The sequence below is a fragment of the Mobula hypostoma genome, chromosome 10 (genome assembly GCF_963921235.1).
Source record: "Mobula hypostoma chromosome 10, sMobHyp1.1, whole genome shotgun sequence".
NCBI lineage: Eukaryota > Metazoa > Chordata > Chondrichthyes > Myliobatiformes > Myliobatidae > Mobula > Mobula hypostoma.
Genome location: NC_086106.1, coordinates 94,441,647 through 94,468,658, shown reverse-complemented (window position 1 = coordinate 94,468,658; position 27,012 = coordinate 94,441,647). Strand labels below are relative to the sequence as shown.

The following is a 27,012-nucleotide window of genomic DNA, read 5'->3' as shown; positions in this document are numbered from 1 at the left end:
CATAAAATCACTGGTGATGTTTCTCCCGTGTCATTAAGGTCTAGATATTCTTTGATTTCTCCCCTTAATCTCTCCATTACTTTCGGGTTATTGAGTATATGAGTGTTTGGCCTCCATAGTGTTTTCCTCATTTTCCTTTCCAGGATTAGAGACATAGAGACTGGGCTATGATCCGACAGATCAATTGTTGCAATATTACAGTTTTTTATCCTGAGTCTATCTGTATTAAAGATAAAGAAATAGTCTATCCTTGAATAGGCTGAATGAGGGAAAGAGTAATATGTATAATCTTTACTAGTAGGGTGTAATTCCCTCCAGACATCTATAATTCCCAACTCCTCCATCACTTTCCGAGTCAGAGGTTTATTCTGAGTAACTATTCTTGAAGAATCTAATATAGGATTTAATCTAATATTAAAATCCCCTCCACAAATTACTACCCCTCGAGAACTGACCATTAGGTCAAAAATGTGTCTATAAAATGACCATTCACTACCTGGAGGAGCATAAACATTCAGCAATGTTATTTCTGTACCTTCTATTCTTCCTGTGATTTTTACAAACCGTCCTTCTTTGTCTCTAGTCTCTGAAATATGTTCATAATTAAGAGTACTTAATATTAAAGTAGCTACCCCTCTTTTGTGACTCAATTTATATGATGAATAAAATACATGCTTAAAGCCCATTCTTTTTAATTTTCCATGTTCAGATTGGCTCATATGTGTTTCCTGGAGGAAAGCTATTTGTGCCCTCTCTTTTTTCAATTTAGACATAATCTTATTTCTTTTAATTGGATTCAAAACCCCATTAACATTATAGGAAATTATTTTTACCAATTCAGTTTGCATTTTTCTCTAGTAGAAAAAAAAACACTCTCCTTTTCTAACCAAACAGTAAGCAATCCCTTCTCAACAGTAAACCAAGACATATAACCACACCCTAGACATTTCTGAACGTATAACATTTGAAAATTTTTCCCGACTTCCCACAGTGAGGCCTGAGCACCAACCGGCCTCAGTTCAGAGGGATAACCTCTATCTTCACCCTGTGTTAGAGGGCCCTCAGCAGTTTGAATAATCATAGAGAATTTTCTCCTATTTATGTCTCGACCATATTGCTATCATTCAAGTTATTCTGCCTAGTTTATTTTCAGTTACCAGTTTTCATTTTACTTTTAAGTCCGATTTACTCTTTTCAGTCATTTCTCTTAATTAATCTGTATTCTCTGTACATTCGCGTCTGAATATTTGCAGCTTTTCCTTGTAGTTTGACACTCTGGTTCGAGTGGATCGTCCTCGCCCCACTAACTGCCACGACTTCTGCCGAATCCTCTCCAGTAGCGACTCCAGTTGGGTGATAACTTTAATAGGTAGTCCCCGGTCCGCCAGGTCCAATGTTGCCTCCTCCACCGTAGCGTAAGTTTTTGTCCCTTCGTCGTAAAAGACTCTCAGCCGAGCTGGATACAGGGTCTGGAAGCTGATGTTGTTTTCCTTCAGGACTCTCCGTGTTTCCGTATATTCCTTCCGTCTGGCAAGAATGCCCGGTGCGTAGTCGTGGTCTAAACTGATTTTGCAGTTGTTCCACATGAAACCTTTCTTTTGCCATGCTCTTTTAAGCACCTCTTCCTTCGTTCTGTAACTGAGAAATCTCATCAGAATCGATCTGGGCTGGGCGCCTGCCGGAGGCTGTGGTGCCAACGCGCGGTGAGCCCTTTCTATCTGTAGGTCTTTTGCGGCCGGTATATCAAGGTTCTCTCTAAGCAGCTTCTCCACGAAGGGAATCATCAATCCGGGTTTACCTTCGGTTCCTTCGGGAACTCCGTAGATCCTCACATTTTCCCTTCTCGAGCGGCCTTCTTGATCTATTAGTTTCCACTGGAGCTGGTCTTGTAGCTTCAGCATTTCTGCTATCACTTCCTCGGCGTTTTGTAGCTTCTCTTCAATTCCAACAATCCTCGCTTCGGCTTCATCTATCCGCGAGTTAGTTTTTACTATTTCTCCTTTAATATCTTCCAGCTGTTTGCTGTTATCTTGTTGGAACTCGCAAATCTCTCCGAGAATCAAAGACAGAGTCACCGATTCCCCCTCATTATCTCCGTCCTGGCTTGCCGTGGGGGAGCTAGGCCCGTTGCCTTGCTGCATCTCTTTATGTTTATCAGCCTTCGAAGCGGACTTTTTATTCTTGTTCTTAGACATCATCCTTGCCCCTTTTATTAATATAGTTATGCAATATTAAGTATTTGTCTAAATTCGATTTTGGGGCAGTTTACCTTCTTTTTTGTCGAGAGACCTTTTCCTTACACCGCCATTCCCTTGATGACCTGGAAGTGACCTCCGTATTTAAGTATTGAATAGTTTCATTATGAGTTTATATGTTATTTTGTATTGTTAGAATTGCATTATAGGTTTTTAATGTTGGAATTACAGTATGTTATTAACTTCAAAGCGAATTGTTCTGGCTAAGGCAGGATAAAATCTAGGCTATTTTCTTTAGCAGAGGTCAGTAATTGGGATAGATTTGTTAATTGGTGGAAGAATAAGAGGTAGTATTTGCTTGGCAGGTGATGAGGGCCTTGGAACTCATTGTCAGAAAGTTTGGTCGAGGCCGAAATCCTCACTACATTGTAAAAAGTACCTGGATATGCAGCTGAGGAGCCATAACCTCTGGATCAAAAGCTGCCAAGTTGCTAAATAGATAAAAGCAATGCCCATTTTTAGCTTGGTGGGCCAAATGGCTACTTCATATTTCATTAGTCTTTATGATTGTACCTTTTCTTTTTCTAATGTAAAAATTAGATTTTATTTTGTATGGATTTTTAAAAAAATGTAAGCCATTTTGTAATGAACATGTTTTTCTTAGTCATAGGTATGTTTGACTTATACAGTATGTATTGGTATGATTCCAAATACTCCTTGAATTAAATATTATGTTTTCTTATGTTTCTCAGATGCGAGATCTGAAGGCTGTTGGGAAGAAATTTGTCCATGTTATGTATCCTAGAAAGAGCAGTACTCTCCTTAGAGACTGTGAGTACATTTGAACAAAATCGACTGAATACATTGGGATACGTTCAGGGGAAAGGAGACTTTTGCACTGATTGTGTGGGTAAATGTAATGTCCAATCATACACACAAAGTTTATTTCCTTCTGATAGGATGTTAACATTTGGCATTACTGACTTCGTGCTGAGTGGGTTTGGGTAAGGGGGAATATAATGGGTGAGTGGAGGTTGATTAGTATCAATAATATTTAGTGCTTTTTGGAAAGCAACACCATGGAATGCGCAGTGCAGTGGTCATCCAGGTCAAAGAAACTGGATGTGGAAGGGAGCTATGAAAGCTGCTTTTAAAGGTAAGCTAGGTAACTTAAGGGAGAAGGAATACATTATTACGCCAATAGCATTGGATGAAAATTAGTGTGGTGGTACTTAGTGAAGCGTAAACATCATTGAACATATTTTGGCCCAATGTCTTTTTCTGTACATTCTATAAAATTATATGAGTTAATGTGGTGCACATTATTAATGAGACCAATATGCATAAGTGTGTGAAAACTTCAAGTATTTGTATAGCTGGATTATTTAATACTTTTGTATTTATTTTATCTCAATGGCTGACTGGAATCTGTATTGTGTGAACTAATTAGTAGAGATTGGGTAACAGGAGAATGCAGATAGTTTGAAATTTGCTCACAGAGGATATAGAGCTCATTTTGTAGGAATCTCTAGAATGAGAATTTACTCTGTATCTGGCTCCAAACTAATCAGCTATGTTAAATAAAAAGAAAGCATGTTTTGGATTTGGAAATGTTTGGGATCAGAAGTGAAATATTTATCTAGGCTTCACCAATTTGTTGTTGAATTGGCTCCTTGTGTTTGGAAACAGAGATTGGAATCTTTCCAATAACAAAACAGGCGATGTCTTTAACATCTAAGTTGTCAGGGAGATGATTTTGATTTTGACTAGTTTATTAATTTGCTGACTTTATAGAAACTATATATGATTATGAGTAACTCTTCTGTTTCTTCATTACAGGGGATCTGTGGGGTCCTCTCATACTATGTGTTTTGTTAGCAATGTAAGTAATACACTGGTATAAGTCTTTGTATAATATATTGAATCTAGACTCTGTCACATTGGAACATGAATTGGCAGCAGGAGTGGGCTGTCGGCACTTTACCTGCTCCATTCTTCAAAATGGTCAGCCCCAGGTCTCAACACTTCCGTGCCAATTTTTCAAATCTCTTAATTCTGTGCTTTTAAAAATTATCTACTTCCTCTTCAAAAGCTCCCTATGATTTAGCAGCCACAGCTATGTGCAGTAGAGAATTCCAGAGGTGCAATACCTCTTACAAAAAGAAGTTCCTGTGCAACTCCGTTTTAAATATCAATTCCTATAAACACAGCTCCTTATTTAAGATTCTGCCATTTCAGGAAAGATCTTGACACCTACGCTATTTTTCTCCCTCAGGCTTTATATGTTTCAATGGCACTCCTCATTCTTCTAAACTCTAAATAATATAATTTCCTAAACCTTCTCATCTCAGGAATTAGCCAAGTGAATCACTTTTGGACTGTCTCCAGTACTAGTTTTTTTTATCTTAAATAAAGGCATCAAAACTGTACATATTACTCAAGGTGTGGCCTCGCCAGCGCACTGTACATTTGCAACAGTACTACCCTATTTCTGCAATCTTACCCTCTCGTGGAGGCTAAAGGCCAAAAGGAAATGTGCAGGTTCCAGGAAGCTGAAATCAGACAGGGCCTTTGAGAGAGATAAAGAAAACAGGAAAGAGCATACAGGGAATCTGGTGGGCTAAACAGGAACACAGAATCTTTCTGGTGAGTAGGAATAAAGAGAATCCCAAGATATTTTATACATATTTTAAAAACAAGATGATAACTAAGAAGAGGGTAGGACCACACAAGAATGAATGAAGGAACTTATGTCTAGAGCCAGAGGAAATCGGCGAGGCACTAACCAAATTTGCATTGGTATTTACCAAGCAGAAGGATGTAGAGGATAGTAAAATCAGTATGCCTATATTCTAGGGGTTATAAATATCAAGAAGGAGGAGCTGTTGGATCTCTTGAAGAATATTAAGGTGGATAAGAGCTGGTACCTGAAGGGATCTGTCTCAGGTTATTGAGAAAGGGTAGAAAGGAGGTTTGACAGAAATCTTTGTATTCTCTTTAGGCACAAACAAGGTCTCAGGTGACTGAAGGATGGCTAATGTTGTCCTCTGTTTAAGAGGGACAAATCAGGAAACTACGGCTCGTGAGCTTTACATCAGTAGTAGAAAAGCTACTGGAGTTGCTTCTCGGGGATAGGATCTACTAACATCTAGAAAAGCCTAGACTTTTCTGGGATAGCCAGCATGGCTTTGTGTGAGGAGGTGTTGTCGTACAAACTTAGCTGAATTTTTTTTGAGGAGGTGACAAAGATTATTGTTGAGAGTAGGGTAGTGGTTATTGTATATATAGACTTCAGTAAAACTTTTAGCACGGTCCCTCATGGTAACTTGATCCAGAAAATCTAGGCACATAGGACACATGGAAGCTTGGGACATTGGATTTAAAATTGGCTTGGCCATAGAATTCAGAAGATATTGGTGGAAGGGTATTATTTTGAATGAAAGTCTATGACCAGTAGTGTTCTATGAGGATTGATGCTGGGACATAGTTTTTGGGTGAAGGTGTACTTGGGCTGATTGGTAGGTCTGCAGACAACTTAGAAATTGGCAGCGTTGGAGATAGTGAAGAAAGTTATCAAAGGGTTTAGCTGGATATAGATCAATTATTAATGTGGACAATGAAATAGAAGATGAAGTTTGATCAGATAAGTATAAACTGTTGCTGTTTGGGAGGTTAAATTTAAGAAGAAAGTATACAATAAATGGCAGAATTTCTAGGAGCTTTGAAAAGGATTTAGTTGTGCAATTCCTTAACTTCATGAAAGTTGCAAAAAATTAGAGTAGTAAAGAAAATGTATGACCCACTTGCCTTCATCTGTTGAGATGCTGGATATGAAAGTTGCAAAGTTATGTTGCAGCTGGATAAAACTTTAGTTAGGCCACATTTGGACAACTGTACACAGTTCCAATTGTTGCTTTACGATAAGGACATGGAGCCTTTGAGAAGGTGCAGACAAGGTTCACCAGGATGTTACCTGGATTATAGAGTATCAGCTATAAGGAGAGGGTGGGAAAATTTGGATTATTTTCTCTGGAGAGTTGAAGGCTAAGTGGCAGAATCAGGGTAGATAGTCAGAGTGCTTCTCTCCTTAGGATGGAAATGTCGAATACTAAAGGACTTAGCTTTAAGGTCGGGGATGGGGGTGGAGTTTAAAGAAGATTTACATGCGTTTTTTTAAGTACATGGAGTGCTAAATAGGAGCAATGCACTACCTGGCTGGTGGTGGAACAACGTATAATTGCATAAGTATTCACCCCTTTCAAGTCAGTATTAAATAGATGCACCTTTGGCAGCAATTACTGCCTTGAGTCTGTGTGGATAGATCTCTATCAGCTTTGCACATCTGGACACTGCAATTTTTTCCCCATTCTTCTTCACAAAACTACTCAAGCTCTGTCAGATTGCGTGGGGATCATGAGTGAACGGCCCTTTTTAAGCCCAGCCACAAATTCTCAATTGGATTGAGGTCTGGACTCTGACTAGGTCATTCTGGGGCATTAACTTTGTTGTTTATAAGCCATTCCTATGTAGCTTTGTCTTTACGCCTGTGGTCATTGTCTTACTGGAAAACAAACCTTCTCCTAAGTCGCAGCTCTCTTGCAGACTGCATCAGGTTTTCCTCTAGAATATCCTTGTATTTTGCTGCATTCATTTTATCCTCTACCCTCATAAGGCTGCTGCAGTGAAATATCCCCACAGCATGATGCAGCTACCACCATGCTTCATGGTAGGGATGGTGTGCTTTTGGTGACGTGCATTGTTTGACTTGTGTCAAACATAGCATTTAGTTTTGACGGCCAAAAAGCTCAATTTTGGTTTCATCGGACCATAGACTCTTCTTCCAGCTGACTTCAGAGTCTCCAACATGCCTTCTGGCAAACAGCTGAAATTTCATGTAAGTTTTAGTCAACAATGGCTTTCTCATTGCCACTCTCCCATAAAGTTGCGACTGGTGAAGCACTTAGGCAACAGTTGTTGTATGTGCTGTCTCTCCAATCTCAGCCAGTGAAGTTTGAAACTCCTCTAGAGCTGCCATAGGTCTCTTGGTGGCCTCCATTACTAGTTCCCTTCTTGCACAGTCACTCAGTTTTTCAGGATGGCCTGCTCTAGGCAGATTTACTGCTGTGCCATGTTCTTTACATTTCTTGATGATCGCCTTAACAATACTCCAGGGGATATTCAGTGACTTGTAAATTTTTTTGTACCCATCTCTTGACTTGTGGTTTTCAATGACCTTTTGATGGAGTTGCTTGGTGTGTTCTCTTGTCTTCATGGTGTAGTTTTTGCCAGGATACCGACTCACCAGCAGTTGGACCTTCTAGATACAGGTGTATTTTTACTACAAACGAGAGAATCTGCAGGTGCTGGAAATCTGAGCAACACACACAAATTGCTGGAGAAACTTAGCGGGCCAGGCAGCATCTATGGGAAAAAAAGTACAGTCAATGTTTTGGGCCGAAATCCTTTGGCACGATGGGAAAACAAAAAGCTGAGGAGTAGATTTGAAAGGTGTGGGGAGGGAGAGAGAAACACCAGACGATAGGTGAAACCTGGAGGAGGAGGAGGGATGAAGCAAAGAGCTTGGAAGCTGATTGGTGAAAGAGACAGAAGGCCATGGAAGAAAGAGGAAGGTGGGGGAGGAGCACCAGAGGGAAGTGATGGGCGGGCGAGGAAATAACATGAGAGAGGGACAAGGTGAAGGGGGTAGGTGGGAGGAGGCATTACTGGAAGTTTGAGAAATCGATGTTCATGCCATCAGGTTGGAGGCTACCCAAACGGAATACAAGGTGGTGGTCTTTCAATTTTTTTACTACATTCAATTGAAATAACTTGACTGCACACAGGTTGTGAAAAACAGATTGCCATTTATCTAATTATGTGACTTCTAAAACCAATTGGCTGCACCAGTGATGATTTGGTTTGTCATATTAAAGGGGGTGAATACTTATGCAATCAATTATTTTGTGTTTTATATTTGTAATTAATTTAGGTCACTTTGTAGAGATCTGTTTTCACTTTGACATGAAAGCATCTTTTTCTGTTGATCAGTATAAAAAAAAGCCAAATTAAATCCACTGTGATTCAATGTTGTAAAACAATAAAACATGAAAACTTCGGGGGGGGTGAATATTTCTTCTGGGCATTGTACATAGTGTATTGAGATAGGACAAGTTAAAGCAACAACAGTGCAGAATGAAGTGTAAATTTGCAGAGGAAGTGCTGCATCAGTAAACAATAAGTTGCAAGATCATAACATAGTAGATTGTGAGATCACGAGTCTATTTTATTGGGCAAGAGGTCCATTCAAGAGTATGGTAACAAGCTCTCCTCGCCTGGTGGTGCATGCTTTCAGGCTTTTGTATCTTCTCCCCAGTGTTGTTTTCAAAGTCCAAATATCCTCACTGCAAAATGACCCCTACCTATTTTCACGTAGCAATAAATTTCGATACCTTACATATTATCTGCTTTTCTGGGTGATTAATATAAATTGTAATCGAAGGACAAAAGTGTATCCTTGAGGCTCACCACTGTTTTGTTTATCACCCTCCCTGCAGCTTTTTTGTATATGCAGTTGAATTTGTTGTCTTACCTGTCCTGTGTCAAGTATTTGTGTTCTGCATGTGTCATCTACGTGCCTCTTTAGCTTATCATTTCTGCCTTGCACAGGTGCTGTTTATATCTCCAACTATTGAACGCCTTCCAGGGAAAATTTCCCTCTACATTTCAGTTCTATGGTTGCTACGTCAATTATGTCAGCATTGCTATTAATTGCATTCAGTTGCTTGCTTGAAAAGCTGCAGGATGCTTGTGGGTCCTCTGTTTTAATTAACTCTTAACCACATCCATGGTTTACAAAAACTCTCTAATTTCTAAAGATGCAACTTGGGCTGCATTGTGATCTCTTATCTCTCTTGCAGGTTGTTACAGGGGAGCTCTGTTGAAAGTAAACATGATGGAGGCCCACAGTTTGCTGAGGTGTTTGTCATTGTCTGGTTCGGCGCAGTCGTCATTACATTAAACTCCAAGCTGCTTGGTGGCACAATGTGAGTTTTTTTCCTCCAGGTTTTCTAATCTTTTATAAAATTGCCAAATGTCACTTGACTGCTGTTCCACAGGCACCAGCACTTCTCAAGTAGTCAAATGGTTGTTCTTTTGGTCCTTGGGAGTGGAGATTTTGGATATGATTCCCCCTCCCCCCCCACCACACCCTCTGGGTGCGTTAAGGTTCAGAAGTATTATCTGCACTGTATCACACTAAGTGCAGATTAGGGATTCATTCTTTGATATTTTTAATCTGTATGGCACAATAACACAACAGGGTGAATGCTAATTCATAGGGGTATCCTACATACAATATTAACTCCATGTGTTTATATTGGTATGACATTAGTTCAATGACTTATTTTCTGATCTTTTGCTGTTTTAAAAAGTAAAGTTTCATAGGTTCTGTTTCATTTATTTGTAATAGCTTGGGTACCAGTTAATAATATCACATTTAGCCTTTTCTTTTGCTGCAGTAAGACTCAGCCACAAAAAAAAAGGAACTGCAAAAATACTGAGCTATGCCAAGGAGGAGCATGTGCTTTTCCAAAGCATGCAGGATTTCAAGTGAATGCTCTTGTGCATCTGAGAATTACCTTTCTAAGGCCTTGCTTACCAGTTCTTGCAGTATACGAGTTGGTATATGGTCTAGGAGATCAGCTTAAAAACAGGAAATAAATTACTTGGGGCAGAGTTATCTAAGCCCTCAAGAAAATACTTGTGCTCTGCTTTTCCTGTCACTATTGAAACATTTTTATCACATCTGGATTTTATTTCTTCATCTCTTCCTTACTGATCTCACATCCTTTGCTTTCTATAATCACAGTTTATCCAAATATAAATCTTGAACATTTTCTATACCTACACTCTGTTTCTCATCATTGGTGAATTTAAATTTCTTGTGATTTCTAAATTTATTTACAGCCATTCATTGTTTTCTTTCTCCAACAATTCCTCAAGCTCCATTTGATCATCTGATTCAGATGCATCCTTGGCCAGCCTTTTCCATAGTTGGGCGACCTTGGCATCCGTATCTGAAATGCCATTCTATAGCTGCTCTACTTCTTGATCCTCCACCTCTCTTACTTATGATGAACTTTGGATGTTTGCTTTGTTAAAGGTGGAAATAAATGTGTTTCCGTTTTGTTGCTTTGACTGGTTCTGAGCACCGACCAGTGCCATTAATGTCAACAGGGTTCTTATATCACAGACTGGAGAGACTGCTTTTCCTTTGAGTAGTTAACTGAGCAAGATCCGGAAGTGTTCTAGTTGAAGGCTAGATGTACATATCTTTTTAATTAGTGATCTATATACTAGGGAAAAGAGTGTTGAAGGATAATGGTACTTGCTGCAGGAAAGATAGAAAAACAAAAGATGTCAATTAATGTTATAAGTTGATCTTATCCCACAATGTTTGTGTCAATAATAAAGTGAGTATGCATTCTAATTTGTACATTTTTTCATGATATAACATTGGTAGATAACACCTATTAACTTGATTCAAGATTGGATTCAGCCCCAAGTGATCTGCTTGAGGGTTTAGACAGTAGTGTAAATATAAGCACTTAGGTTACTTAGGTCTGGTACTGAGGGTGTGCTGCATTGTCAACTTTGGTTAGCACAACACCTGATAGTACAGGCAACCCAAGCTCAATTACTGTCGCTGTCTGTAAGGAGTTTCTACATTCTCCCTGTAATCGTGTTTCCTCTGGGTGCGTCGGTTTCCCCCCACCATCCAAAGACGTACCGGTTGGTAGGTTAATTAGTATATTGTAAATTGTCCTGGGATTAGGCTAGGAATAAATTGAGAGTTTGCTGGGCAGCTGGCTCAAAGGGCCAGAAGGGCATATTCCATGCTGCACCTCAGTAAGTAAATAAATTAAATAAATATCTTATAAATGAGACTTTAAAATTAGTCACGTTAGATGATAAGAAAGAAACTATCAGAGTGTTGTACTCTGCTTCTAATTTTATTCCATTGATATTGATATTGTGACTGGGGATGAAATTCTGGGCATATGGTCCCTTTGTTCAAATGATCCTGCGATTGATTATTGATTGATTAGCTCTATTTGCCATATGTATATTGAAACATCAACAAAGTACATTAAAATGCTCAGTGAGGATTGTTACTGGTAGCCTACAAGTGACTCCCTACTTCTGGCACCAACATAGCATGCTCACAGCTTACTAACCCAGTTTCTTTGGAATGTGAGAAGAAGCTGGAGCATCCAGAGGAAACCCACATGATTCCAGGGAGAACATACAAACTCTTTACAGACAGCAGCGTGAATTGAGCTGGATAGGTGATTGCTGGCATCGTGAGGCGATGTGCTGTCTGCTTTGTTGCCCTACCACCCAACTTACTGCCTCAACCAGTATTACTGAAATTCATCATCTGATCACTTTGTCTTGAGATGTACACTCAGTGGCCACTTTATTAGGTGCACCTGTAAACCTGCTGATTTCTGCAATGTCTAAAAAGCCGATTGTGGAAGCAACTCAATGCATAAAAGCATGCAGATATGGTCAAAGTAGTTCAGTTGTTCAGGCCGTACATCAGAATAGGAGAGAAATGTGATCTTTGAATGCAGAATGATTGGTGGTCCCAGACAGAGTGACTTGAGTACCTCAAAAACTTTTGATCTCATGGGACTTTCACACACAATATTCTCTAGAGTTCATAGAGAACGGTGCGATAAACAAAAAACATCCAGGAAGTGGATGTTCTGTGGGTGAAAACACCTTATGAATGAGAGAGGTCAGAAGAGAATGGCCAGAGTAGTTCAAGCTGACAGGAACGTGACAGTAATTCAAATAACCACGCGTTACAGCAGTGGTGTGCAGAAGAGCATTTATGAGCACACAACACATTGAATTTCGAAGTGGATGGGCCACACCAGCAGAAGACAACGACTATGCACTCAGTAGCCACATTTATTTGGTACCTAATAAAGTGGCCACTGTATGTACGTTTGGAGACTGTGGGTTAAATTGTGTACACTGCCACAGTGTGGCCGTACGTAGGTACTGTACCATACAACTTTTTAATTTATTCTGCTTTCTACTGCCACCAATCGGTACTAGCATAAAACTACCCTAGCTATATTGTCTGTATCTTTTTTCTGTTTTTTTCCTCCAGCAGCAAACACCTTTGAGCAAACATCAATTAGACAATTAGGCACTATTTCACACTAATCTTAAGATATTTCTTCTACTTGATAAATGGGCGTGCAGCACATAAATAAATGGAAGTTGGATAGATGAACAAAATGTGGTACAGTGTGGTGAAAATAATGATACATGGAGATGCTGGCAGATACGTAGCCCATGAAATCTAATACAGTGCAGTGCTAGGTGAATTTTGGGTAATGTAATGTGAAAGGATACAGGTTTAAAGTTGGTAGAGAAATGGAGAAATATGTATGAAGGTAGGAGGGCATTTTAAATAAAACACCTGGGCTTCTGGATTTTGTAAATTTAGGCAGAGTACGAAGGGGAGGAGATTATAATGAACCTTTTTTAGTATGAAAGTTTAGTCACAACTTGGTTCAGCCACTGCAGTTTAGGGAAGACGTGAAGGATTTTGAAATATTTACTTGACTGGCTCCAAAGGCTTGGTTCATGTTTTAGAGCACAATTGGAGAAGCTGGATTGTTCTTCTTGTTACATGAAAGTTGAGAAGAGATGTGAAAGCAGTGATATTGAATAATGAAGAATTTTGATAGAGAAGTTGATCCTTTTGGTGGAAGACTTAGAAAGACTAGAGATCACGTATTTAAAATGATTAGCAAAAAATGGCACTGTGAAGAAGAAGAACATTTTTATGCAATGTTAGATCGCTTTGTTTGACAGATTGGTAAAGGCAAGTTCAGTAAGGGATTTCAAGAGGGATTAAGTCAATAATTTAAAAAAAAATGGCAGGACTATGGGGAAAGGGCAGAGAAATTGGATTACCTGTGTTGGTGTTGCTGAAGCTTTAATAACTTCCCAAGCTGTTATCATTTTTATGATTCTTCAATCAGGAATTTTTGCTGTGCATTCCCATCCCATTTTCCACTGCCTTTTATGATCAAAAGTATTCCAATACCGATTGTAGATTGGAGGGATAATTTAAAAAATGTTCTTATAACTTTAAACGAATGAAACGACTCTTCTTTAAAAAACGTACTGGGCACACCCTGAAAGCAAAAATGTAATGGAAGCTCTGAAAAAGGTTGAGAGTGGAGTTCTAATAAGTTTATTGTTCTTAACTTTCTAGCTCTTTCTTTCAAAGTCTCTGTGTGCTGGGCTATTGCATATTACCACTCACAGTAGCTTTGATAATCTGCTCTCTCATTCGCCTGGCTCCACACTCAAGTACGTCAGAAATCCCAGTATCAGTGGTCATAATTCGCTTTATTGTCGTGCTGGCTGCTTTTGGCTGGTCAACATTTGGTAAGTACTTGCCTTCTTTAAGTACCAGGACATTATAGTAAGTTAACAGACATATTGAGCTTTGCTAAATAAGCATCAAAGTGGGAAATCAGACCTGTTATGACGCTCTGTGGGTGTGTATTTTGTTATGGTTGCATCACAACAAAATAGAATCAGGTCTGATTTCCCACTTTGATGCTTTTCCTCCGCCTCGACAGGATTCCCAGCAGTTAACGTTATTTTGGGGAGGGGAGTTAAAGATCATGAGTAAACTGAAGAAAATAACTGCTATCAAAATTTATTGTATTCTAACTGGTTTCTTTTATCAAAACTACAATATTTAGTTTGGGAAGCTTGGAATAGATGATGGATTTAAAACTGATGAATAAAAAATTTGTCATTCAAACCCCAATTTAATGAGCAGTGAGGGAAGGGAAATTTAGAATAAAGCAATAATCCAGTTGAATTACGAAAACATTCCAAAAAAGATTAGATTTTAAATTATGGAAAGTAACTACCACATTTTTGGCATATGGACGAAAAGTTTACTTTGAGAAGGAAATAATTACATTAAAACTGTTCCTTCCACAGAATGAAATACAAAATTGGCCTTAAATTTAATTCTGCTTCTTACAAAATAGAAATGTGTCAGGACTGAGAGTGGAAAGGTGAGATAGCCAGTATAGAGAGGAGGGGGGAATGCCAAGAAAGGAATCCAAGGTGATTGGTGGAAGGGTGTGAGATGACAAGTAGATAGTTCCAGGTAGAGAAGGTGAACGAGGACGCAGAAGGAATATTGTGAGAGGTGAGTGACGATGGAGGCAAAGAAAGAGATAGAAAAAAGTCCTTGCTAGCCACTCCTGTTTTTTCTCTCTATACTTGTCATCGGGCCTCTTCACTTTCAGTGCTACTGCAGGGGTTTGACCTAAAATATCAACAATTTATTTTCTTCCACTAATGCTACTCAATTTGCTGAGTACTCCCAGCAGGTTATGTGCTGCCCCTGACTACACATAAAGAACAGTGTTAACTTGTTATATATTGGAGTGCTGCAGTGCTTATGATACTTCCCCAGCAGTTGATCCACCACTTGAAGACAGTTCAATAAAACTGATAGATTGAGGAAAAAGTTGAAATGTATTAAAGAAACAAATAATATTATTAGGTATACAGAAAAATTATATGGCAAATAAAACACAAGCTATTTACTTCACTGCCAGGGCTAAAACTTGGACATCTACCATTTGCTGTCCGTGGGCACCATGGTAGCATAGTGCAATGTTATTACAGAGTTCAGAGTTCAATTACAGTGCTGTCTGTAAGGTGTTTGTATATTCTCCCAGAAAACTGGGTGGGTTTCCTCAAGATGCTCTCATTTCCTCCCACATTTCAAAGACGTACCAGTTTGTAGGATAATTGGTCATTGCAAATTGTTCTGTTTAGGATTAAATAGGTGGGTTGCTGAGTGGTGCAGCTCATTGGATCGAAAGGACCTGTTCTGTACTGTATTTCTCAATAAATAAACAAATCCATCATTTTTTGCATAGTTTATCTCTTGGTAGGGCTTCTTGGTCAAAATTAATAAAAATAAAATTAGAGTTGTCGCTTTTTTCATTAATATGTATGTTCTCATTTTGCTTCCTTTCTCTTCTAGCCTCAACAGCATTTCTAGCTGATAGCCAGCCACCTAATCGCAAGGCCCTTGCTGTTTACCCGATATTTCTTTTCTACTTTGTGATCAGTTGGATGATCATCTCCAATGCATCTGCATGAGGCAGTTATCTTGAAAGTGAGGACGATGAAGTATAAGTGATTTCAAATAATTTCTGTATGGTTTTTGGAGACTGGTTATTTGAGAGGCAGCTCGCTATGCAGCAAGGAGATCAAGAGTCATTGATATTTAGTTTGTATATTATTGAATGTACAGTGATTCTAAGAATCTGTAAAAGAGGTGATTAACCGAACTCTTGTGGACTCCTGGGGAAATTTATTAATTGAAGCTGTGGAATTGAACTGCAGTTAGAGACTCTTAGAGATCAGAATTATATTATTCTTTTGGTTCTATGCATATTATCTTTTTCCTCAAATGTGAAGGAATTTAACTTGATTTGAAATCTAGTTCCAAAGTATTTTAATTTATTGTGTTAATTGAAGGCGTATTTAAAAAGGTTGATTTAAATTTTCTGTAGGAATTTTCTTGGAGATTTCCCAAAATACATTACGAGCTAAACATAAAGATAATTAAGATCCAAGTTTCCATCATGATCCAAACTAAGGTAACTAACTGACTGCAGCTGATACGCCAGTACATAGTATTATTGGCCTTGCGGTGAATAACTAAATAGTGGGAAGTCATCCATAATTTGTTTAACATCTAGTGATTTCAGTGATCGAAGTGTCAGGATAGGGTTTGAAAAGTGATAAATCTGGTGAGCATTATTACCTTAGTTCGTACACAGAATGGAAATTTTTACAATGAGTTGGAGGATCTTGGTTGCGCATAGTTATATCCTGTGAATATTTGGTGCCTTCTAAGGATGGATAAATTGAGAATGGAACTTTTCATTTGGAGGTGCCATTGTGCTATGAGCAAGGTTGAAAAAGTATGAACTTTTCCTGGATACAGAACCAGGTTAAATAATTGGAATGGAGGTTTTATTCAACACCAATGGAATGGAAATTGGAAAATTTTATCATCCTTGCCTTCATGGATTGGAATTTTAAAAAATCTGTACAATTTTAGTCATACAATTTAATTGTCACCTCTTCTGAATCAAGTGAAAGTTCTCTCAGATGAGAATTTGAGAAACCTTGAATAATATAGAGCAAAACCAACTCCACTGGTCCAATAGAACCATTTTGTTGGCATTTTTTAAGACAGTTGTGCAAGTTTAGAAAATAAATCATTGAAAGTTTCTCCTTTCACTTATGGGTCACAGTGGAGAGCTGAGTAACACACCCATCATGCATTAATGGTTTACAAGTCACCTCTTTCTTGTTGTTGCGCGGATCAATGTGTAATTAGTATTGGAGTGCCAATTTAGTATCTCAACTTCATGAGTATAAAGCACAATGCTAATCTAACTTTGAAGTTGGAACTTCCTCAGAGATTTCGGGAATGAGAGGAATGCCACACAGGTACAAGATGTCTCTGAACTGTTAGAGCAGAGCAAATCTGATGTAGGAGATTCTAAGATCTGAAATTGGAAGTTTTATCACTTCCTTCATTAGTGTATGAAGTGGGCCATATGTTAACATTCCTAACTATTTTCTAGAACATACACTACACGTTTTGTTTGTATGCATTGATTTATTTTATCAGTTGTTTCAGTATTCTATAGGCACTAATTAACAAACTAATATCAGAATAATTTGGAACCGGAAGCTTGGTGAGTAATGTAGGGATTGTTAAATTTTTCTGCAGCTCAACTACTGAAGGATGTAGAAATGGCAAACTTCTAATAGAAAGACAACATACCATATAAGGGCACAACTGAAAAATGTTTAAAAGTACATCGCAGTTGTTAAATAAACAAATTATTTGTTTTCATTCTGCCATTGTATGTTGAAACATAAAGAAACTGTGTTGTAAATCCTCAACTGAAGTATAGACAACTGGAATATGGGCACTCCAGACAGGAATGATGTGAAGGCCTTTGAAGGGATATAGAGGAGATATATCTGGATGTTTCCAAAGTATAAATGATTTCATCTGTGGGAAGTTGGAAACCTTAAGGCAGGCAAAGTTACAAGATAGCCTAAAAAATGTTTTTAAGATGATCTCTGTTTTGATGGAATTAGTAGAGGAAAAAAATGGTTAGGATGTCAAAGATTAAAATTCAATGCTAAAATGTCTAGAGGGAGATTAGGAAGGACATGTTGTTTGGATCTGGAATACTTTATGTGAAAAGATAATAGATCTTGCTTCTAAAAATATGTTTAAAGGAGTGTTGGTTAGCTACTTGACAATGAGGAAATAAGGTAAAAATCAAAAACAGCTGTGGGAATAAGCATGATGCTTCTTCTGCTGTCCACTGGCACATCTTGTTTCTACAACCATTCCATAATGTCTAAATTTGTATAGATCTCACTTTAGAACAGAGACTTAGCAACATGGGACAGAGAGCTCATAACTAGAGTAACATTCCTTTGGAGGGAATAAAACCTCTATTCCCTGAAACCTGTCTATGTGTGGAAAACCGCTAATTGAATGTATGTTGTTACTCAAGAGCTTGGAAACTAGAAAGGTCCTTTCGTCCCCTTGAGTGTGTTCCACCATTCATTTAGATCTATACATCAATTTTCTTTTAACTTGATGAACTCCAATTTAATTAACAGTCTTGTTTAGCAAAACTCTGACCTTCATCTTCTTCGACAGTATTTTTAGGACAGAGATCCAGATTTCCCCTGTGCTTTATATGGGAGAAAGAAACAGCTTTCTTAGTTCAATCCAATTTTAATGTCTTTTACTATATTGGAATTTTAAATGCAACTTAAAGGTTAATTTTAATATTTTGCTGGTTACATGGCAGAAAAACCTATACTTTAATAGTCCAAACCCAACTGAATAGTAATAAAATGTATTTAAAAAGAAGTGCTCATGAAGTAACCTCTTAGTTTGATATAATTTTGATGGGTGTACATTCCTGGAAACTCATGTCTGCTTGCTCCTTAAGAATTTTTAATTTCACTCAGTTTCAGAAATTCCTTCTTTGTCTCTTGGCTCTAGTTATAAATGTTTTTGAATTACAAAGTTTTGCCTAATGGGAATCAGGGTCTCTCTCCCTAAAAAACCCTGTTGAACTGTTAAAGATGAAGGTCAGCAAAGTTTTGTTAACCAAGAATGTTAACCGTGTCACTGAATATTCGTGGTCACAATGATGTAAAAGACTTAGAATTGACAGTAAATAATAAACAAAATACTTTTGCTCTTAATGGCATTGAATGTTGGAATTACACGTCCCTCCATCAGGCATATGTTTGATAATTTTTCAGCTAAATAGCCGTTGTGACCAAGTTCCTTTCTAGTGGAAGAAAAATCTGGGAAAAGGATCTTCTTCATCAATCCAGACATAATTTTCTTCATCAATCCAGACAAAGTTATCAGAGAGTACAAGGAAAGTTATTACTGTAACACACTTTCCAAGATATGCATATTACACGTAACCTTATATTGCAAGTCACCCAATTTATCAATAGTTGGGAATAGGTTCAATAAAATTATGGTGTGTGATATTCTTAACTAGTGACACTTGAACATTGAAGAGCCAGTCCATTTTGCATCCAGTGAGATTTTTTGAACTATTATGTCATATTATTGGATGCACTAGTTTATATTTTTTGTTTTGGTGCTGGTAAGCTATGAGTATGACATCCTTGCAGCATATTGATAGCGGTATGCTGGGGACAATATTGTAGATGAAAACTGAGGACATAGCCAATAAAGCTGATGAGTGAGGTGGCATGTGACAGGGTTGGTTTAAATTTCTAGACATTCTGTGTTATTTTTCTTATATATTTTCCCTAAGGAGGAGGGGTAGGTAGGGATCAGGACTTTACTTTCTACAAATACAGAATCAACATGAAAATCTATAAGTTGTATAACAAATGGGGATGGTGCCTCTGGTATTTGCAGGGAATCTTTTTGAATATCTGAAGCCTTAATGCAACTTGACATTTTTGTTGTAAATACTTGCACATTGTGTGTTTATAAATTTACTAAACCAGGATGGAAAAAAACTTCCCTCCATCTTATTTGTCTGCTTTTGCTGTAATGATCGCTTTTAACAAGATTGGATCTTGGAATTTTCTTTTTTTTTGGGGGTGGGGGGCTGTTTGCACTTGTGTTTGGAAAAACAATCAACTTACAACTGCTTTAATACAGACAGAAATGAGAAAAGAAACTTGCTGTGTTCCATTGCAATACACCCTCAAGAAATTCAAAGTCGTGCCACCTAAATGGGTACAGCACGTAAAAGATTGTTCACTTTCACTCCCAGTTCCCACTGATGGTTCATTTGCATAGTATAATGTTTACAATGATATTAGATGATGCAGATGGAGAAGGGCCCAGGTATAATTCTCAGTGTTCAGCTAAGTAGATTTAATTTGGCACATATGTTATCTTCTCGTCACTGGGTTAAGGAGGGGAAAATTAATTCCTACTATTGGGCTGTATCTATTCATACTGACTGTGAACACAGATAATGTATTTGTTGGGTGTAGGAAGGATCAGGCTTAGCTCTGGTGCTCTGCATCTTTCAGAATCAGGTTTATTATCACTGGCATGTGACGTGAAATTTGTCAACTTAACAGCAGCAATTCAATGCAATCCCTATCTAGCAGAGAGAAAAAAAAATAAACAAGTAACTCAGTTACGTATATTGAATAGACTTTTTTAAATGTGCAACAACAGAAATTCTGTATATTAAAAAAAAAGTGATGTAGTGCCCAAAGATTTAATGTCCATTTAGGAATCGGCAGAGGGGAAGAATCTGTTCCTGAATCACTGAGTGTGTGCCTTCAGGCTTCTGTACCTCCTACCTGATGGTAAAATTAGAGTGGAAGTGGGTCTTCTGGTTTCTTGGCCAACTCCACTGTTCATGGTTGATCTGATATAGGCCTCAATTCCACTTTCTTGTTTTCCATCAACCTTGATCCTTCCATATTCTGCAAATCTATCATAAGCTTAAATTTTTAGTGACTTGGCAACCACAGCTTTCAGTCTAGAGAAATTTGAAGATTCACACCTTCTGAAAGAAATTACTCTCATCTCTATCTTAAAAGGTTAACTGCCTTTTCTGAAACATTTCAGCATCTTTGTTGTCAATCTTGTGGTCAGGATCCTACATTTTTTACTCAGATTATGTCTAATTCTTTGTATAGGCATAACCCACTCAAACTTTCCTCATGAGACAATAGCTTCCTACCAGGAATCAACTTAGTGAATGTTCTCTGAATTGTTTTAAATACAAGTGCACCTTCCTTAAATATGGAGATCCATGCAAAATCCCAGGAAGATCATCAGTTTCCTGTATAGTTAGAAACAGTATGTTAAGCTTTTGTATTCAGCCCCTTTTAAAATAAAAGGCAATGTTCCTTTTGCTGCCTAAATTGCTTGTATTTGCATGTAAATTTTACTTCACCTATGAGGACATCCAGATCCAACTATACTGCAACATTTAAAATGATATTTTACTTTGCTGTTCCTCCTGTCAAAGTGGCTTATCTAAATTTTTTATGCTTTACACTGCAACTGCCAACATTTTGCCCACTCACTTCACCTTTCTGTAAACTTTTGAAAACTGACCTCCTCACATTTTGCTTCCCATCTCTTATCCCAATTAAACTTTCAGTAATTATCTAGCCCCAATGTAAAGAATACTTGTTTGGTGAAACACTAGAAATTTTCTGCACCACTAATCAATAGATTGGTACTGATGGGAGATGTGACCAGATTGGGGGAAACTGACTTGGCTTAGAAGCTAAGGCATTGGAGAAGGTGTTGGAAGTGATTTACTAAAAGGCCGCTGGATTGAATGGTAAACTATGTATAATCTTGGAAAAATGTGGGTGGTTGTTCTCAGAGAGGAGAGAATTGAGAAGAGAGATGGAAGGATAAAAAACCAGATGCAGTAAGTTTAATATACTTAACGCAAGTGGTAGTGATGGCGTGAGGGAAAATGTAGAGAACAGGTTGTAATTTTAAAGGCTCTGCTTAAAAGTATAGAGGAAGCAGATTTAATAATAAAAGCAATTTTGAAAAATGCCAGACGGGATAAATTGGAGAAGTATAATGTAAAAGCATGGGAGTGGTACTGAATCAAATTTTCAAATGTGCCAAATTATCTCTCTCATACAGTATGTGCCACTCATTAGCCAAATCTAGTGGGTCTATGTAAAGTACAAATTCGGATTGTGGGTGAACATTCAGAGTAGAAACTCGTAATATTTCTCAGAAAAATGGAGGAGGAAAGAAGTACTTGTGACGTCAATCTCATTCTCCAATTGTTACAATGAATTAAAATAAAAGTCATTTAGCTAATGTGGAAAGGCAATGGAAGTGCACTTGCTACTTTGATTAGGACATGAGCAATAAAAATAGCTTTCCCTCTGAATCCAAACCAGATTGAAGGAGTTTAAAAACAGATTGTAAGGTAAGGGACATGGCATTTTGCTTCTTGATTGGACTACATTGATATAAAACATTACATATCAGCAAAGAAATGCAGACACTGACTTGATAACTACCACAGTGCAGTCAGTCACCCATTTATAGATTGTGTTGTGTCCTTGGTTAAAATGAAACAAAAAACGCTCATTGCTGAGAGGATGGTGTAATTTTGGAAAAATATACAATTTAAAAATTTTGCCCTTTTCAGCTTTAGTTAGAAAGGACACTCAGGATGTGTGATACAACCTTAACATGACAAATTATTTAAATTGTAATAAGATTTATTGAGTAAAGTAGAATAATCCAGAACATAAATTCCATCCCACCTGCTGAAAATATTTCCTTTAATCTATTGTATTGAGATTTAGTAATCTAGTATTTTGCCAATGATTAGAGATGAAAGATTAGATTTATTTGTCACATGTCAAAGTGTCAAAACATACAGTGAAATGCATCATTTGCATCAATGACTACACACAGTCCGAATTTTTTATATATTTAATGATATGTTTTTCTTTAAGAGAAATGAATGATGCTGGAAATGTGAATTTCTGATGGAAAAACTTCCGACTGGAAATATTAACTATTTTCCCTTCCTCAGACTCCTTGACTTTTCCAGGGAGCTTTTAATTTTATAGCTTGAAGTAATTAACCTTTGAGTGTATTACACACCAGACCTTAGAAACTGAGCAATACTCACAACATATTGGATGAACTCAGCAGGCCAGGCAGTATCTATGGAAAAAAAGTACAGTCAACGTTTCAGACGGAAACCCTTTGGCAGGACTTACAAATTGAGCCAATAATATACTTAATCCCTATGTTTTAAACCAATTTCTGGCAGTTTGATTTCTTTCCATTATGCATTATGTAACAAACCTGATGTGATTTGAAATCATATTTTGGAAATAGTGAATAGAGTTGGAGAGCAACACACATCAAAGTTGCTGGTGAACGCAGCAGGCCAGGCAGCATCTCTAGGAAGAGGTACAGTCGACGTTTCAGACTGAGACTCTTCGTCAGGACTAACTGAAGGAAGAGTTAGTAAGAGATTTGAAAGTGGGAGGGGGAGGGGAGATCCAAAATGATAGGAGAAGACAGAAGGGGGAGGGATGGAGCCAAGAGCTGGACAGGTGATTGGCAAAAGGGATATGAGAGGATCATGGGACAGGAGGCCCAGGGAGAAAGAAGAGGGGGGGACCCAGAGGATGGGCAAGGGGTATAGTGAGAGGGACAGAGGGAGAAAAAGGAGAGTGAGAGAAAGAATTTGTGTATAAAAATAAATAACGGATGGGGTATGAGGGGGAGGTGGGGCATTAGTGGAAGTTAGAGAAGTCAATGTTCATGCCATCAGGTTGGAGGCTACCCAGATGGCATATAAGGTGTTGTTCCTCCAACCTGAGGAACAACACTAACTAAGTACTAACTCTTCCTTCAGTTAGTCCTGATGAGGGGTCTTGGCCTGAAACGTCGACTGTACCTCTTCCTAGAGATGTTGCCTGGCCTGCTGCGTTCACCAGCAACTTTGATGTGTGTTGCTCGAATTCCCAGCATCTGCAGAATTTCTGTTGTTACAGTTGGAGAGCAATTCATTTTACTTGTGATTGGTCCATCTGTTGAACTGAAAATCTCCGTCACGTTTTCAATATTTAAAGGATTAATATCTGCAGCCCAAATAGAAGTAGGGAGAGGGCAGGACTCAGAATTGGGTTGCAATTTTGTACACAGTTGGAAAGCTATCATGTAATATAGTCTTTCGGACAAAGGAGTTAGTCTATGAAAATATACTTGGGTTGGGGGTAAGGTGTGGAGAGATTACCCTTTCGTTAGATCAAAGCTAAGAAAAAAGTTAAACAATTGAGCTGCTACTCAAAAAAGAAGCTGGCACATTGAAATCAGTCTGTAAAACAGCTTGAACAACTTGCAGTCTCATTTCTCCGTCTTGAAAACTTTAATCTGGTCTCGTGTCCATAGCCTTATAAGGGGCAGCCAGTGTTCCATCAATCCATTGTCATTTTGTGTGTGTGGAAGACAGTCTTCCATGCCTCAAATGCCTTGCATTTCTTTTTAAGTTTTTGCTTGGGATCAAGGATGACATGCTTTCTCTCTGATTGTGCGTGTCTTAAGCTGAATAATGAAACCCCTGCAGAGTTTTCCCCAGATGTTGTAAATTATCCTCAAATAATGAATGAGTGGGTCGATGTCAGATGATTCAATCCTTCATTTTGTGCTCCTGACCCACAGTCGCAAGGTTCTCAGTTTTGCTGAATTGAGCTAAAATGCTTTTTCAGAAGAATAATTTGAAGAAGGAGCCCATGGGACTAGAACTGTTAGATCTGTCACTGGACTGACTTTAGCTGCCCAACTAACTGTTGTCCTTTACATGTCTAGGGTTGAAATTGCCCATTGCTGTCTCAAAATAAATAAAGCAAGTAGTCTGATGTGGATGTAGGGTAATTCCCAGAACTCTGGATTTTTGCTCAGTTAAGAAGTCAACCCTCCCAGGAATATCAGGGGAATACAAGACTTCGAGATTTTCATTCAGTCATCAGATTTTAGATAGGTTGTATATTGAGAATGAAGCTTGGATATCTTAATCTTTTGGTTCTCTCATGACGAAGCCTGTTTCATTCAATTACTCTTGTTTTGAATATTTGGCAGACACACGTTAAAACAGTTTAATTGTCAAATAGAATGGTTCATTATAATCTTTGAGACTTTTGGTCCCAGAAAAAAGTATTTTCTTTTTACCTTTGGCTGACAATCATTTAGCAATGATCAAGGGGTAGGCGTGAGAGATATGGTAGTCCTTGTGTTTTTTTGATGATCTGCAACAAAAAAAACTTTTCTTTAATATGAGTAAATGCAAATCACACCTCTCCCCCTTGCTGCCCATGCACTACTTGGAATTGTTTATACCACCTGCACAGACAAAATCATTGCACTATTTCTGGTAAAAATTCTGACAGTGATTTTCCTGTAATGTTTGTACATTTATAGATCACCCAATCTATTTGTAAATTGTTGTGAATAGGATTTTATGAGCTTTCCCCAGAAATGAGGTGGACCATAGGGACAGCAAGTATCTTGTGAAATTATTGTCCATTCATGGCTAAAACACAAACTGACTGGGTCACAGATAGTTTTCTTGCATGAAGCATCAATATAAAGACTTACTAAAAATTTAATTTTGTTCAGCAATAGGAAGTCCTTGTAGAAAAGTAGGTTTTTTTTGTCAAACAACAGGAATTCTGCAGATGCTGGAAATTCAAGCAACATACATCAAAGTTGCTGGTGAACGCAGCAGGCCAGGCAGCATCTATAGGAAGAGGCGCAGTCGACGTTTCAGGCCGAGACCCTTCGTCAGGACTTTGTCTTTGGGTTTCTGCAGCTTAGAATGAACATAACTTAAAAATAGCAATAGCTAGCAATATGTCCTGTAAAATTAATTTGCATATGGCCAAACATCTGATTAATGGAGTGTTGGAACAACTAAGAGATCTTTTTCATAGTCATAGTCATACTTTATTGATCCCGGGGGAAATTGGTTTTTGTTACAGTTGCACCATAAATAATAAGTAGTAATAGAATCATAAATAGTTAAATAGTAATATGTAAATTATGCCAGTAAATTATGAAATAAGTCCAGGACCAGCCTATCGGCTCAGGGTGTTTGACCCTCCAAGGGAGGAGTTGTAAAATTTGATGGCCACAGGCAGGAATGACTTCCTATGACGCTCTGTGTTGCATCTTGGAGGAATGAGTCTCTGACTGAATGTACTTTTATTTTTATTAAATATTCCACTGAGGGAACTGTCAGCTGAATTTGTCAAATTAATACTACATCATTTTAGTTCTTGTGGTGTCTGATAAAAGATCTTTGACCTGAAATATGGACTGAATTTTAATGTGGGTTTGGGAATGGGTAGGGGAGTTTGAAACCAGGGAAACCTGGGATAGAAATATTGAAAACCTACAGCACAATACAGGCCCTTCAGCCCACAAAGCTGTGCCAAACATGTCCTTACTGTTAAAAATTACCTCGGGTTACCCATAGCCCTCTATTTTTCCAAGCTCCATGTTACCTTTCCAGGAGTCTCTTAAAAGACCCTATTGTATCCGCCTCCACCACCATTGCTGGCAGCCCGTTCCACACAATCATCACTGGATGTTTTAGGAGGATGGCCTCAAGCACAAATTTCCACATTTGACAGTAACATGCTAGGCTGCATGCAAACAGCTCTTGCAGGAAAAGTGTTTTGCAAATTCTAATACATAAATAACACAGATTTCCCTGTATTTGTGTAACTTGCCAGCTTAAAGAGACAACATCATTGTACCAAAGGAGGTTGTCAACATTTCAGAAAAAATGTCAATAAGTACTGATATTTCCAGACTGCTTTCTCATTTGTTTATGTAAAAGGATTTGTTTTTTGATTTTGTTTTTTGATTTGACAATTTTTGAAGGTTAATTTTACACTTTTGTGCTTTGCATTGGATCTGCACATTAAGTATTGATCAATGAGAGCAGCATAGGTATTTTTACTTTAGGTCATGAGATACAGAGTACGATGACTGCTAACAAAATACCAACAATAGGACCTGCATCCACTTGCTTCTCACAGAACCGTTTGATAGAGCTGTGGAGTTTCCAGCAGGCCAGCGTCTACAGATGAAGGATAAGCTTCCTCAATACACAGAACATTGATGCCCTTTGAGGCCGAAGGTCTGGCAGATCTTAGCTGACACTTGGGCTTTGTGCCCATTGTTTATTAGTAGTTTACAAAGATGCCACCACTCTACACTCCCTTAACATTCAATTCTTCCAGCAGGTGACCCATGAATGCATACGACACATGTGGCTATTTTGCCAGGATAGGCACCATGTACTTTTCCCATGATGACTCTCACGAATAAGATTGGGACACATGTTTGGGAATCTGATTGGGCTTCCCACGGGTGTACTATGCTAACAGATCATGAAGAGTGCTCCTCATCCAAACTAAAGGCTTCCACTCCCATCACCCTTCAACAGCTGGGCAACCAGAAGAAGATCATTTCTAAATATGATTCATAAACATCAGTTGACATGCTTTAATCCAGTGGAATATACTGTTCACTTAGGTTTCACCATCTGACATGCAAATCCAAGTATTTAATTCCTGCTGTTTTTTTTCCCTAACGCCA

At 38.2% G+C, this 27,012-nt stretch overlaps 1 protein-coding gene across 1 annotated transcript in view; it reads left to right on the top strand.

Moving 5' to 3' along the window:
• Positions 1–22,783, top strand: part of yipf6 (Yip1 domain family, member 6) — a 33,304-nt gene extending 10,521 nt beyond the window's left edge. The window contains exons 3-7 of the mRNA XM_063060867.1: positions 2,948–3,026; positions 4,035–4,077; positions 9,113–9,238; positions 13,498–13,673; positions 15,307–22,783. Coding sequence (XP_062916937.1) covers positions 2,948–3,026; positions 4,035–4,077; positions 9,113–9,238; positions 13,498–13,673; positions 15,307–15,425 — 543 coding nt within the window. The 3' untranslated portion in view covers positions 15,426–22,783. The remainder of the gene's footprint in view (positions 1–2,947; positions 3,027–4,034; positions 4,078–9,112; positions 9,239–13,497; positions 13,674–15,306) is intronic.
• Positions 22,784–27,012: the final 4,229 nt, after the last annotated feature.